The sequence below is a fragment of the Thermobia domestica genome, chromosome 5 (assembly GCF_964235325.1).
Source record: "Thermobia domestica chromosome 5, izTheDome1.hap1.1, whole genome shotgun sequence".
NCBI classification, from domain to species: Eukaryota; Metazoa; Arthropoda; class Insecta; order Zygentoma; family Lepismatidae; genus Thermobia; species Thermobia domestica.
In genome coordinates, this window is record NC_137458.1 from 246,420,656 (window position 1) to 246,435,030 (window position 14,375).

The window sequence follows — 14,375 nt, forward strand, 5'->3', positions numbered from 1 at the left end:
AGGCATGTGATGTGTCTCCCATACGTTGTTAAATACTGCAGTCCAATTTGTGCTCCTATCAAGGCGATGGTTTATGTAGATGCCTTTGGCCCACTTGACCTTGGGTTTGGTTCCTACTGAGTACAAGCAATTTTCCTGCTCGTACGACATCATGAGATATTTTGGGGACTATCTGCATTAAAAGTGCTATTAACTCTATTTTAGAAAGCCAGAAATAACGAAGTTGGAAACCTAGTGCTAATTATGAGTAACTTAGCTCAAGTCGCCTTCGTGAATTGTAGCATCACAAATTAAGTTACAAGTGTAAACCGTCAATCAAAAACAATATTATACAAAAATATTTATTAAGTTGTAAAAAACAATAAAAAAAAAAATACAAAAGATTAAAATAAAGCTTATGATGAGACCTCACTTGATGTACTCATACTTCAGCAGGTTCTTCGTTGGTTTCAGCTGCCATAGCTTCTCTATTTTCGTATGTCCAGAACCCGTTCAGATCTATTAGGATGCTTACCATTGTATCTCCCTGCCCACTACAGAAAAAAGATAGAAAATAAAAAGTAGATCTGGACATTCTTTCAACTGAATAAATAATATACAATAAAATCATATTCATTGTAACATTAGTATTCATTAGTATTAAAATTTTATATACGCTCACCTTTAGTCCCGGATTAGATTCCTCGCGGAAACTCGTCTATATTAAGGTATAATACATAACCGTAGGAGAAATACAAAATAAGCAATATTCTGTACATTACGTGCGAATGACAACTCGAAATCAACCATAAAGTTTTCTTTACAATTCAAGTTTTCAATATAAAACACAAAACGCTTTGAATCTATACATGGTTCATCCGCAGACACAGACACGAATGGAAAGAAGGAAGAAAAAAAAAAAAAACCTACAGGGAGAACGGACATTGACAGTCTCTCGAGAAGACTACTTTAGACGAGACCTAGTCAAAAATAAACTGGTGTCTTTCCAGGATTCCAGGACAACCGTATTAACCAGCATAAAAGCTACCAATTCTAAAGAAACATAACTATAAATCTACAATTGTTGTCTACGTTTTGCCTCAAATTTTCGTTCTGGATTCTCGATTTTAATAAGAAACAATTCCATAACTGACCTTTCTAAGTTGTTGTTAGTGTGAATGAAACTTTAATTTTATTAATATTTTCTAAGGATAAGTTATATATACGTTCCAATCTTCCTGTTTTAAAACGAATGGGAAGTACAGATACTTTTATAGTTTACAAGGAATAGCTTACCGTACTACAGCTTCCCTTTTTACTTGTGAATTCTTTCATGTGTTTCAAATCCACTTCCTCAGGATTTCGTAACTCAAAGTTAAAAGGAAGAAAGAATTCATGGAAAGGTGGAAATCTCCTAAAATACATACTATATAAATCTATCTACTTCCCGAATGATAGGACCAAGCCATATTATTCATTGCTAGCAGTAATATTATTTGACACTTGGATTTTAACGCTCAAGAACAGGATGATTTAAATAGTGTAGGTTTGTGAAAATAGCTACCTTGCTATGAATTCTTTCCACATTTTAATTTTTTCTTTCAATTTTTAACCTTCAGAGTTTCATTCCAACAGCATTAACAATCACGTATTTGACCAAAATAACAAGCAACGGTTTTAACTACTTACAGTTTTCATATCTGTAGTCACTTCTTTGTATAACTAGTTTTTAAGTAAAAGAAATGAGCTGACTCATCCAAGAATAATTATTATAGTCATGAGATGTCTTTGGTATCAAGGACATTTCATTCCCTCATCTCTTTAAAAATATAATAATAATAATAATAATAATAATAATAATAATAATAATAATAATAATAATAATAATAATAATAATAATATGAAATGAAATGAAATTTTGAGTTTTACGTCCCACGATTATGCCGGTTAGGCTAAAGGAGACGGTGATAATGAGTAATGAATGAAATGGTGGAATGAAGAAAGTGGGAGGAAACGGGATAACCCCGAGAAAACCCACGCACACGGTGAATATTATTATTATTATTATTATTATTATTATTATTATTATTTTAAAGAAGAAAAAGAAGATTCAATCTCCCACAGACCCTTCCAGTCAGTATTAATAGCTTTCTGATACGAATATTGTACATATTGAACTTTTACAAGTATTGGTCACGTCAGAAAAAAGAAATTGCAGGCCGCGTATTTGGACAAACTCTTACATCGTACATTCTCATAGTTTTTCTTAAACTGAAGCAAAAGATTAAGCGCAGGATAAATATTTCAACCGTGGATAAATTATTAGAATACTTTTAATGCAAATGTGTTGTATGTGATAGGTTTTGGTAATAATAAAATGTATATGTAAGGAAAGAATTATTCTACATGCTTACGTACCAATTAAGAAGATCTTGTAATGTTATTTTGAAAGGATCAGCTGGCTTCACCATATCAAAAATTTCATCTTTCACGTCTTCAAATGACACTGGGTCCTGTCCATGTACCGTCATCTGTTCTTGAATGGCCTACGTTAAAATGGATAGATAAAAACATCAATACACTATAAAACAACGTATCTGAACTTTACATACAAGCTTTATACATATAAATACGAAATGCTAACATACACTGAAATCTAAGAACTGTAGTCGCGAAATTGAATTATGTTCATTTTTAATAAACGTTATCATTAACGAAAACACAAGTGAGCATTCTTAAACGCTTATATACTAATTATACAGTAATGTCAGAAACATGAAAACGTCCCAATTACGTACACACTTGTGAATTTTGTTACTGCATCTTCTTCTGATGTTGAATGAAACTAAAAGTGAGAAAATAAACTAAAAGGATAAAAGAGCATACGTTATTTGTAGACTAAATCCAATAATTCCCTTGCAGAAAAATCCACTCAAAAAGCTCCACAGTATTAATCACGTAATTGATACTACACAAAAACTTAATATATGTATATATCCCCAATCATTTCCAAAATTGCTTAATTTAACTTCAAATGCTTTAGTGTTAGTAAGTCTTATAACTAAATAAATGAGACAACTATAGAATTTTATCAACCTGAAAGATTTATTTTTTATGCCGTCTCATATAGTTTCGCTGCTGAAAGGGACGTTAAACTCAAAATCAACTCAGCTCATTTATTTTTTATTATTAAAATCCTTCGAAATATGTTCCCTCCTAAATTTCGCTTATTTGTGTTGGATCATAAATATTCATGTGGATGTATAAAGATTCAAATATGCTTCTCTTTCTTTGTTATAAACCATGTACATTCATTAATAAATATATGTTTACAGAATCTTAATGTGGTTGCCTTTAGTCTTCTTCTTTCTTTCTTTTTCTTTTTTATTAAAAATTCTTTATGTTTTCTTTAACTCTCGTTTTAATGTTACGTTTAGTCATACCAATATACGTGCTATAGCATTCACACTTTTATTTCATAAATTCAGAATAAGAATTTTAGTCTGCAAAAGGAATATTTGAAACCAGTTATAGGCTTTCTCTGCATTTATTGGCGTTTGGAAATTCCGTTTACAAATTATACTTTTGTGCAATTTTCTGTAGCCTATATGATCTCTTCAAATATAAAGGAAAGAAATCCATTTTTGGTCGATCTGAATTTTCGATTTTTTAATGTCAGATTCCAACGCTCTTTGAACTTTAGAATGTGATTTTCTTACTACCGAAATAATACCCATTTTTCTTGTCTAAACTGAAAATCATGTTAATTTCGTTTATTGAATCCTCATGGGAAGATAACTAATATGCTCTTACAAATAAATTGATCCGAACATCATACTTGATTTTTCACGTTCTGCTTATTCAAATCTAATATTTAGTTTAACTTATTTCTGAGAATATGCAGATTAGATTAGTCTTCCTAAGAACTTAAAATCCGAAATTAACAAGATATTCAACTTAGACCAGATAAAAATGTGTGATTCCCATATATGAAAAACCTGTTACCTCAGATCTTCACAAATATAAAGAATATATTTTATTTTTTCTACACCCGCACAAAAAAGCAAGATTCAAAACGGATTTAAAAAATAGATAAGGAATGGGACAGCATTATAAATGTTTTCATTAATAAAAAATGAAATTTAACTATTTTCAATTTTAATACTTCTTTATAGTTGTCTCACTTTTTGCCATGTTTATATGGGATCGGCGTTTCCGTCTCTAATTCTTTTCTCTCACTCTTCTCTATCCTGGGCGTCCTCTATTCTTCATCCTCTCTCCCTTAGATCATTTTGTATCTTGCCCTTCCGTCTCATGTCGGGTCTTCCCCTTTTCCTTTTACCTGGTACTTCCACCTTTCTCACATAAAAAGGGTGTCGTATACCCTGCTGACAACGCCAACCCACATACGTCTTTAATGACCCATCAGAAATTGAGAGAACTCGGTTGTGAGATTTTAAGGCATCCATCGTATAGCCCGGACCTGGAAAGATGTACTATAATTTGTTTTGGACTCTGCAAAACTTCCTGAATGATGTTAAGTTAGTTTCAAAAGAGGCCTGTGAAAATCACATGGCAGAAAGTTCTGACCAGAAATCAGAGAAATTCTATAATGACGAGATTATGATGTTGCCGGAAAAAGTGGCATTACTTCATCGAACAAAATGGTGCATATGGGTTTCATAAGGTTATTTTCAGATCCCTAATTTTATTTTATTTATTTATTTATTTATTTATTTTTTTGACCTCCAAAGGTTCGATATTTCTTAGACAACCTCATATTTGAGAGCAATTACATATAAAATAATGATGCAAGGAATAACATTATTGATAGAGTTACATATGATTATTATTGTTAAATAGTAGGAATATTGTAGCAATTCTGAGTGAGACCTTTTTTAGTATTTTCCATAAACCCCTCACACGTTATCAAACATAAAATATTTCTTACCCTAAAGAAGTAATTAAGAGCAAAGACATCTAAGTAGCCTTTATTGTTGATATCCAAGATACGGAAAAAGTAGTGTAGAGCTTGAGGTTCTCGTCTGTTCTCAAGAGCCAAAACAAAATCTAAGTATGTTTTGTAGTCCATTTCCCCATCGTATGTGAGACACTCCTGAAATACTCTCTCTAAAAATACAGGCGTCAATGTACCTGTGCCATACCTGCAAAGACAAGAAACAAAGTTTATATTTATACGTTCCTTATCAATACCAAAGCAAATATGGATTTATTCATAGTATGAAATTCATAAAACAAATGGTTACCCACTTCCCAAAACTGTATCGTACATAGGACATTGTGACACGCAGAAGTGAAAGAAATATACGAGAGTTTCTGTATAAGTGAAGTTAATCATTCTTGGTTCCACAGAATATGTTCAACTTATATAAGGGCCAATTTTCGAAGAACAGCACATAATTGCTCATAGATGCTATAGGACGCATATTGGATAAATTATGCTAAAGACAGTAAAGGGGATCACACGAAACTTATATGAATGCGGTATGGAAAAGTCACCATTACTTGTTAATAACGGCTTCATTAACGAACCTGGCCGAGATAATCAGACACACAAGTGTGAATATATATAGGATGGATAAAAAATACTGGCAACCCTGCCGGCACGCGCCACCTAAGTGACGGAAAACCGCGAGGTTGCAGCGCCTGCGAAGGGAATGTCAGTTGATGAACTAAGGTGAGTGGGAATGCTGTAGTGTCAGTCAGTCAACGAGGTCAGTGGCGTAAAATTGGTATCGCGAGTGTACGTGCTCTAAACGATGTTCACTAAACAGGAACAGCACTTGTGGATCAAAATTGAAGTGGCACGTGGTCGTAGTGCACGAGAATGTTATCAGGGACTGCGCGAAGCCTGCGGTGATGCAGCGTTGCCATCCGTAGCGCGATGGATTAAAGTGTTTCGTGAAGGCAGGGAGAACGTAGAAGACCGCCAACGTTCTGGACGCCCTCCAATGGATAACACGGCGATTCAGCTTTTTGAATTCTTGCTGGACATGGGCAGACGGTGGACTGCGTGAGACTTATCGGCATAGGTCGGGGTATGCCATAAAACTGTGCTGCACATTCTGCACGACATCCTTGGTTTCCGCAAAATTGCAGCACGTTGAAAAATTAAATCTTTGAGTTTTACGTCCCACATTTATGCCGGCTAGGCTAAAGGAGACGGTAATAATGAGAAATAAATGAAATGGTGGAATGAAGGAAGTGGGAGGAAACGGGAGAACCGCGAGGAAACCCACACATACGGTGTTTGTCCACCACACAGTTCATTTGGCGGAGGCAGGATTTGAACCCGGGACCCCATGCACCAGAGGTGAACGCCCTACCACTGAGTCACCGCGGTCCCCTGTAGTACGTTGGGTACCACCGAGGTGTAGAAATGGCACCGTTATGCACTGGCATAGGAGATGTTGGACTATTACGGTATTGGGTTCGCGCAGCTTTCTATTACGCACCTGGGTTCGATTCTTGTCTGTTCCTGATCGGCAAAGCCATTCTAATATGGTATCCGGGCTCGATCCGCGTACCTTCCTGATAGAGATTTTAGTCCCTGTGAAGGGCTTAGCCATTCTAGGCGGCAGCACAATCAGTGAGAGACATACACAACACAAAGTGTACAAATTCAGATGAACGTCACATAATGCACCAACGCAGAATTTGCGTTTATACGGAAAATATTTTAAGCAAAATTTTGGTACAGTTACATTGGCGGTCGAAAGGAATGTACGTGCACCATTGGATAATGGTAAACGTTCAAGAACCCTGACTGTAATTCCACTTCAACAATTATCACTGTTTCAAGGTGAAGATGAGCACTAATTCACAAGGAATCTTATAAGTACTTTCGTCGAATTACACCTCATCAGATGAAAAAGTTTTTAATTTTTCAAATTTGCGTTTATACGGAAAATTATACGGAATTTGCGTTTATACGGAAAATATTTTAAGCAAAATTTTGGTACAGTTACAGGACCGCCACCAAAGGGAGGGTGACAAATTCTTAGGCAGGATCGTCACCATTGAAGAAACCTGGGTTCGATCGTACGAACCATGCTTGAAGCTCCATCGTATCTAACCAGTTATGATCCTTCTTTCCAGTCAAAGTACTAAAATGTGCTGAACTTTACGTATTTAACATTAGGACTCATTTTCTTCATGTCTAGATGAATTTATACGTATCTGGTTAAATTACCCAAACAGTAACTACGTAGTGTACATTAAAAACAAATAGCAGTGTCACGTGTACGTGTCTTTTAGTAGAGAGATAAAGAGTGTAGATAGAGCATATTCTTTGGACGCTTAATTGATGACAGAAAACAACTCTTCTCTCTCCATTACCGTTTTTATTCTACAGCGATCAACATCAAAACCACAAGTGGTTGATCTCTGCCACTTTTGGTTTGAATGCGGGGTTGAAATAGAAGATGGTACCTAAGCTTATAATTAAATCAATTTTAAAAAATAACTTCTTGCTACCTCTTATCGTTTTTGCTCTCTGTAGATCAATATTGAAACAGGAAATTGCATTTGATTTCCGGTTTTAGTAGAGTTAAGAATAGAGACGAAATGTACTCTTGGGACCCTTAATCGATTGTAGAAAAAACCGCTTCTCGCTGTTGCTCCACAGAGAACAAGGTTAAAAACAGGAAATGGTCGATTTCTGCCATTTTGGTGGATAATTCACCTCCTTCAACAAACTCGATTCCTAACTGTTGACCCTCCACATCCTGGCCAAAATTGTTAGTGATCCAATACGTTATTTTTGAGATTTTTACTCTCCTGAACGGACAGGGTTAAAACTTATATAAAAGAGTTTTGGTGAACTAAACTCCTTAAAAAGCAACCAGAGCGTGGTGCTCACTGTAGTGCGTGACGAAATAGAGTAAGTGCGGAACCTGCCATCCACATCCCCAGTGGCCATTACTAGTCCTTTCCAAATACATAGCTTTTTTTTTTTTTTTTTTTTTTAATCTACGTATCAAGAAAAGCAACTACCCACGATTGGGTCAAGTTTAATCACAACTCTTAGAAATACATCTTTAAGCTCACAGAATTAATTTCTTATTCAGCGTGCAGTTGCATGAGCTTTGAGGATGTGGATAACGACCGTACGTAAACGATATCTTAACTCCTACATGTTGGGCTTAACATATAACAACAGTTTATTCCACGCAGAAGCCTGAAAGTATGCCTTTTTTTTTCTCTCCTTTATCATGGTATTTACATTTTAAATCCTCTGTCAGCATTTCCCAGAAAAGTGTCCTTTTTAGATAGATAAATAAATAGAAAATAACAATAATAAAAGTTATAAACCAAACCACTCTATTGCTACTCTACTGGCTTAGTGGATTCATTAAGCCTGTTGGACAAAGTGGGCTAAACTTACTGTTTTGGGGCAAAACCTTCCCATAATGGGTATTACGTGTATCTTAATTATCCATAGGTTCCAACTTATATTTTCCCAAACTATTTTTCTTGTCCTATAATAAAAGGATTATAAATACTTTGCGCTCTTATATACACATACTTCAGCTGCATTAATGGCTGGTGTAGGAATAAGACAAAACTGATGTGAACACCGAGAAGTGATAAGGTTTCTCCATTTTAAGGAAGGAGCCAAGGTCTATGATAAAATGAAAGTGTTTAGGATGAAGAATCCTTCAGGACTATCAGTACAAAAGATAATATTTTACAGAAAGGTCAAGTGGGGGCATGGAAAATCAAGGAATTAGTCTTTAAAAACTAATATATTTTCATCAATGAGCTTATGGCTAATTTGAGGATTAGTTACAGTTCGGTTTCTATCATACTGACAACCATCTACTTTATCTAAAGTAATAAAATGGTGTTGTAACTTTTGTTGGTTTGGTTACTGTCATCTTTTTAGAGTAAACAACAGCAGAAACGTACTTCCTCAGCGGTACACCTGTCTCACTCTAAATCAATATGAGTTCCTTGAGCGTTTAGGGACAATGATCGAGAGTTGCGTTATATCATTATAATTATAATTCAGAATGTATAAAGTGGAAATACAGCAACTCTCTACGTCTAAACAGGTTCATATTTGAACTATGGCAAAAGAAACAAGTTGTCAGTGTTCTGGGATTGTAAAGGTCTTCTCGATTATCAAAACTCCTACCACATCATCATTGGAAATTACTACAGAGGACTCCAGGAAAAACTGTCATGTGGGGAAGCTGAAAATTGACGAAAGGTGTGTTAATATTAGAGGATAATGTAAGAGCTCACACATCCGCTTACTCACCAGATCTCGACCCGTTGGACTGCTTATTTTCAAAACGTTAGGAGCCACTGAAGAATGGAGTCTCTCAACAGAAAGACATGAATTCCCATTGTAGAGCAGTCGGTTGGTTGGTTGATTGGGTTGTAAATTTGCGTCCTTTTATGCACCACGGCTATATATGTAAATCGATGGGTTAACATGGGATTCGAACCATATGTGTTTCCTCCGAGTATTGAACCCGGTCCTCCCGCGCCAAAGGCGCTTACGCTAACTATATAGCTATTAAGGAGCTCAGAGCATTATTCAATAGTATCCTGCGTAAGCTGACTCATCGATTGGGAAAGTGTATCGCTATCAGCGGGATTTTATATATTTAACACTTGCAAGTCTCACTGATGTGGCTTGGTTGTCTCTATGCAGACTAAAAATAAATTTATATCGCGTCGTATCTTTGATAATGAATGCGCATAATTATTCGAAATTAAAAGAAACTTCACTTACTTCAACGGTACTGTAAGTACTACATTTTATAGAAATATAGAAACCGTCTGGCATGACTGACCTTACAGAGCCAATATATCGGCATTTGCTGCACCAAAAATATTTTCGACAGTCGTTGATGCTTTAATCCTCAGTCGCTCCAAGTACAGAAATGGATGAACGCACTAAACTTACATATTTATAGGTTCCCAATTTACATTTGTGATATGTTGACCAACATACTTAAAAACATTTCGAAAATATCTTCGTTGGAATTACATTTTAAAATTGCTTTTATTTTATTGTTATATTGAAATGCACAACACTGAAATGCTCAATATATAGAAAGTTGTTTGCTGCATATCCGACCATTTTCGATTTGGTACTGCCATCAGGCGTATCATGCTGAAACTATGGGTTTGCTGGCGGGAACAGTGTTGTATCTGACCTTATAAGTGCGTGAGTATTATCAAATGGCGCCAAAAATCAACCGGTATTGGGAGGGTTACGTAATGGCCCTTTTCCATGCTAAGTTTTCGTACGCACGCATTGTGAAACTGTCGGTCGGGAGAATGGGTTAACACTCGGGATGACTACTGCAAAAGCCATTGAGGTCCATTACATACAACAGGCTCCCCTTGCGGAACATTCATCCACGAAAACCACCAGAAGAAGGGTTGCAAGCACAGTGACCCGTAATGCTGAGGGGGATCCGCCGATTGGCGTGCCAAGAAAATCCCCCGACGCAACGTGATATGCGCCACAGATTCCACCGTGCACCGTCAACAAAACAATTCGCAAGGCCTCAGGTTGAAGTGTGTGCGGAAGGCCCATGTACACCACCTATTACCGCGTCACACTGTTCCCGCCAAGGCGAACTGCAGGAATCTGTATGAAAAGAACCTGGCGAGTTTCAAACGGGAGAAAGTTGTCACAATGGATGAATCATATGTCCATCTCACTGCTGGTGGTCACATTCGAACGATCACATACCGTGATGTTGACAGCAAGGGGCGTAGCAACTGTTCGTCAGTGCAGGGAAAGTTTCTCTCGTAGCTTTATAATTGTTACGGGATTCGGATATGAGGGTAACTTGATGATACACAAGGTGGACAAAACGTGAAGGTGAATGCAAGATACTTCCAAGAATCCCATTATGACACCTATCTATCGGAGAGACATCCCAAAAGGTATGGAATGGACGTGAATCAGGTGATGATCCATATGTACAAAGCTTCGAGTCATACCAGCAGAACATCACTACATTTCTATCAGGAAATGGCAAAGGAATTAAGAATTCGTGTCATTCCGTTTGAAGACATTCCTGTGAAAAGCCCAGATGTCAGTCCAATGGATTTTTGCGCATTTGGACTGTTGAAACGACGTCTTCAACATCGCCACCCTCACATCATGGATGGTTTATGGAAAGTCTGCATGGAAGAGTGGGACAGAATTCTCATGCCTGTCCTGCACCGGAGCTCGCTGTAATGGAAAATGCGATGCCGTGTGATAGTCTACAATGCTGGGAATCTAACAGAACATGATCGGTGGTAGCGGTATGGTATCTCTTAAGGTCGGATATAAAGCGAACAACCTTCTGTATTATGTAAATTTATCATTGAAATATGAGTTGAAATATGCTTACCCTGCAAGTTCTTCTCTACTCAGCATGCCATTGTGGTCCCGGTCGAGGTTCAAGTACTGGCCATACACCCTAAGTGCAGAGGGCGCTGAAAACCAATTTGCTTCTTGGAGATCTTTTGGCAAATCTTCATCACGAAGCTGAAAGAAAAATAACCGACTATTTGAGAAAAGAAAACAGATCTTCAGTTACCAATTACAATATTTCGTTCACTCTTGTTGCTTTATTAAATATATTGTAAAAACTCCTTGTGCACTTGTTGGAAGAGGGATATATAGATCCGCAGACCCCGCAACTACTAGCGACTACAGAACAGAAGTATTTCAGTACGAAGGAGGAGTAGTGAGCTTAGCTGCACGCATACTTTCAGAATTATGAGAGAGCACAAGAATGTCTAGCACTGCTACAACAAGCAATTTTAACAATGATGAATACAGAAAAAAAGTCTAGCACTTTTCAGTTATAGATGCCTGAAATGTTATTTACAAAATGATACAAAAATATTTGTAGTATTAACGAATAATGTGCAGAATGGCGAATTTCAATTTTTTAGTGAGAAACAAGAAAAAAAAGATTCTTATATAAGGTGACTATTATATAACAAGAATTTGTAAATACTAGGTAACGTCGATATTCGAAGAATTTAACTGGAAGCTTAACTTCATGAATCTAGATTTGGAGTTCGAATTCTGGTTTGTATATGAATAACGGGTAAGCAACATCAATTCTTCTAGTAACCTATACGCAATAAATTTGATACTAACCTAGGAGTTTTATTTTTATTTCCATTTATCCCCGCATTTTACTATCTGTTTCATTTTTGTTGTTTCGGTTAATTGATTCATTGATTTGAATATTAGCTCCAAACATCGTCAGAACTTCAATCCAATGGAGTTGATGGATGCACAGAGAATCATACAAGGTCACCTTGTACAAAACAGGCTCTCGCCCACATATTATTTTGCTTTCAAGAGATCTTGATTATAGAATCATCACGCCAAATGCTTTTTCTTCCTTTCTTTTAATGTGTATTGTGTGAGGAAATACTATCACTGAAATGCTAACTTTTTCCACTTAAAAATGATATTCAAAAACCTGACGACATTGGTAATGCTCAATTTCATTATTGGTTACGACAGTTGTTCAACAACGCCTCCACACATTATTAGTATATCAAATAGATCTACATTAAATAATTTATCAACAATAGAAAGTAGTTGCTAAGTTTCTATATCTAAAATCATACACAAAATATATTCTGATTGATAACAAAAGTTGCTATGTGAGCATCTTGGATGTTTTCCTGCATTGTACCACAAGACATCAAAAACATGTGCTGAGAAGATAGGGTGAAACGACAGGAACTTCACTAAACCACTTTACACTGAAGTTTACAACAACGGTATCATCGCCTTGGAATGAAACCCTTTGTAAATAATTCTGAAAGAAATCAGACGTCTTATCAGGTGCAATATCCTGAACATCGTATATATATATACAGGGGCGGACTGGCAACCATAGGGCCCACTCTGCTAAACTGAAATGAGGGAACACTGTGTAAAAATGTAAAGAAAATACTTGGCATTCTTCATATGTATTATATATTAAAGTCCATCTTCGAACCCATAAATAGTATCCCATATATTCATACAAAAGCAAAACATTAATTACAAAAGATCTGAAGTAGGAACATTTTAATAATAACTCATACAGTGTGTAATTGGCATTATCATTTTTTATTGTAAACACACACAATACCGGAATTGGTGCTTTCAGTTATTTATATAGTGCTATTGTTTTTTATGTAATGAATTTAAACCATTTATTTAAACAAATGAGTGTCATGTTTTAGAAAACCCAAAATATATACATGTGCAACAAGTAAAAACTAATCTCAAGTCAACTTTGAAACACTAAATAATTAAAGCACTGGCAGAAATAATGTAAGTTTCTTTCCTCATAAATCAGTTCTAATATCAAATTGGTTGAAATTTTCTACTGAATTGCATACTGTAACCTAATATAATGTAATATTAATATGAATGCCAGAAATGTATCCTAATATTAATATCTTCATTATGCCCCAGTTACACTCACAATTTCAAATATCTGCCTAATTCTTTGGAGCTAGATACAAGATCGTCAATCACTTTGTCGTAATCGAACGTATATGATCTTTCTATGTATAAAAGAATAAAGTCGGGTCAACTTTCTTATGCGTCGTTTCGGCTAAAACCTATTCGGGTTATGAGTCGGGTCGGGTCGACGTTCAACTCGACCCGACCCTCTCAACCTGAGGATTTAGCCGAAACGGCGCATAAGAAAGTTGACCCGAGCCGACCCGTGGCTAGAGCAGCCCTGACCCTAGCGTAGGTGACCTGACCCGACCCGTGTCTCAAGCAGGCTTGACTCGACCCCTGACCCATGAAAGCCTGATCTGACCCGTTTGAAAGCACTACGCGGCAGCAAACAGTTCAGTTAATTTCGCGTTGTCCTGTTAAAGTTGTGTAATTTCAAGTAAAAATAGCGATAAAAGATAAGCTACAAGTGACTGAAATCATCCAAAGACGTGGTGTATATATTATAATTTATAAACACCTTAGACAGAAAAACAAAAAAATACCTGTCAACTCTCCTGCAGTACTCGAATGAGTCACATCACGCTCATTTGTTTCTTGGGGCTTCACAGATTCAAATAGCCTACGTTGTTTTGGGTCAGATGTAGCTTTTTGTAAATCACATCTTCGTTTGTGTTCTCGCTTTTTAGCACCACTTTTATATTTTTTCTTTACAGTAATCTTACAATCACTCCTACTATCCATACTGACACAACCACATCTGTCTTCCACGACAAACGACACGTAACTGGTGTTCCAATAATTGAATTGCAGCTATCGGATTTGCTCTTCGATGTAATATACAAATAAAACACGAGCCGAGGGCAACAACTTCATAGTAATTGTTTGAGGTTTGTATAAAGCAATCGTTGATAGTGGCGACTAATTTCTT

General features: G+C 36.3%; 1 protein-coding gene across 2 annotated transcripts in view; it reads right to left on the bottom strand.

The window, feature by feature from the left end:
* Window positions 1-327: 327 nt before the first annotated feature.
* The window catches only part of LOC145686516 (serine/threonine-protein phosphatase 2A regulatory subunit B'' subunit gamma-like), a 35,673-nt gene continuing 21,625 nt past the window's right edge, over window positions 328-14,375 (bottom strand). For both annotated transcript variants that reach the window (XM_081759905.1, XM_081759903.1), the window contains 4 exons: window positions 11,370-11,506; window positions 4,931-5,144; window positions 2,398-2,525; window positions 328-533 (listed from right to left, as the gene is read on the bottom strand). In XM_081759905.1, the coding sequence (XP_081616031.1) occupies window positions 422-533; window positions 2,398-2,525; window positions 4,931-5,144; window positions 11,370-11,506 (591 nt within the window). In that variant the 3' untranslated portion in view covers window positions 328-421. The remainder of the gene's footprint in view (window positions 534-2,397; window positions 2,526-4,930; window positions 5,145-11,369; window positions 11,507-14,375) is intronic.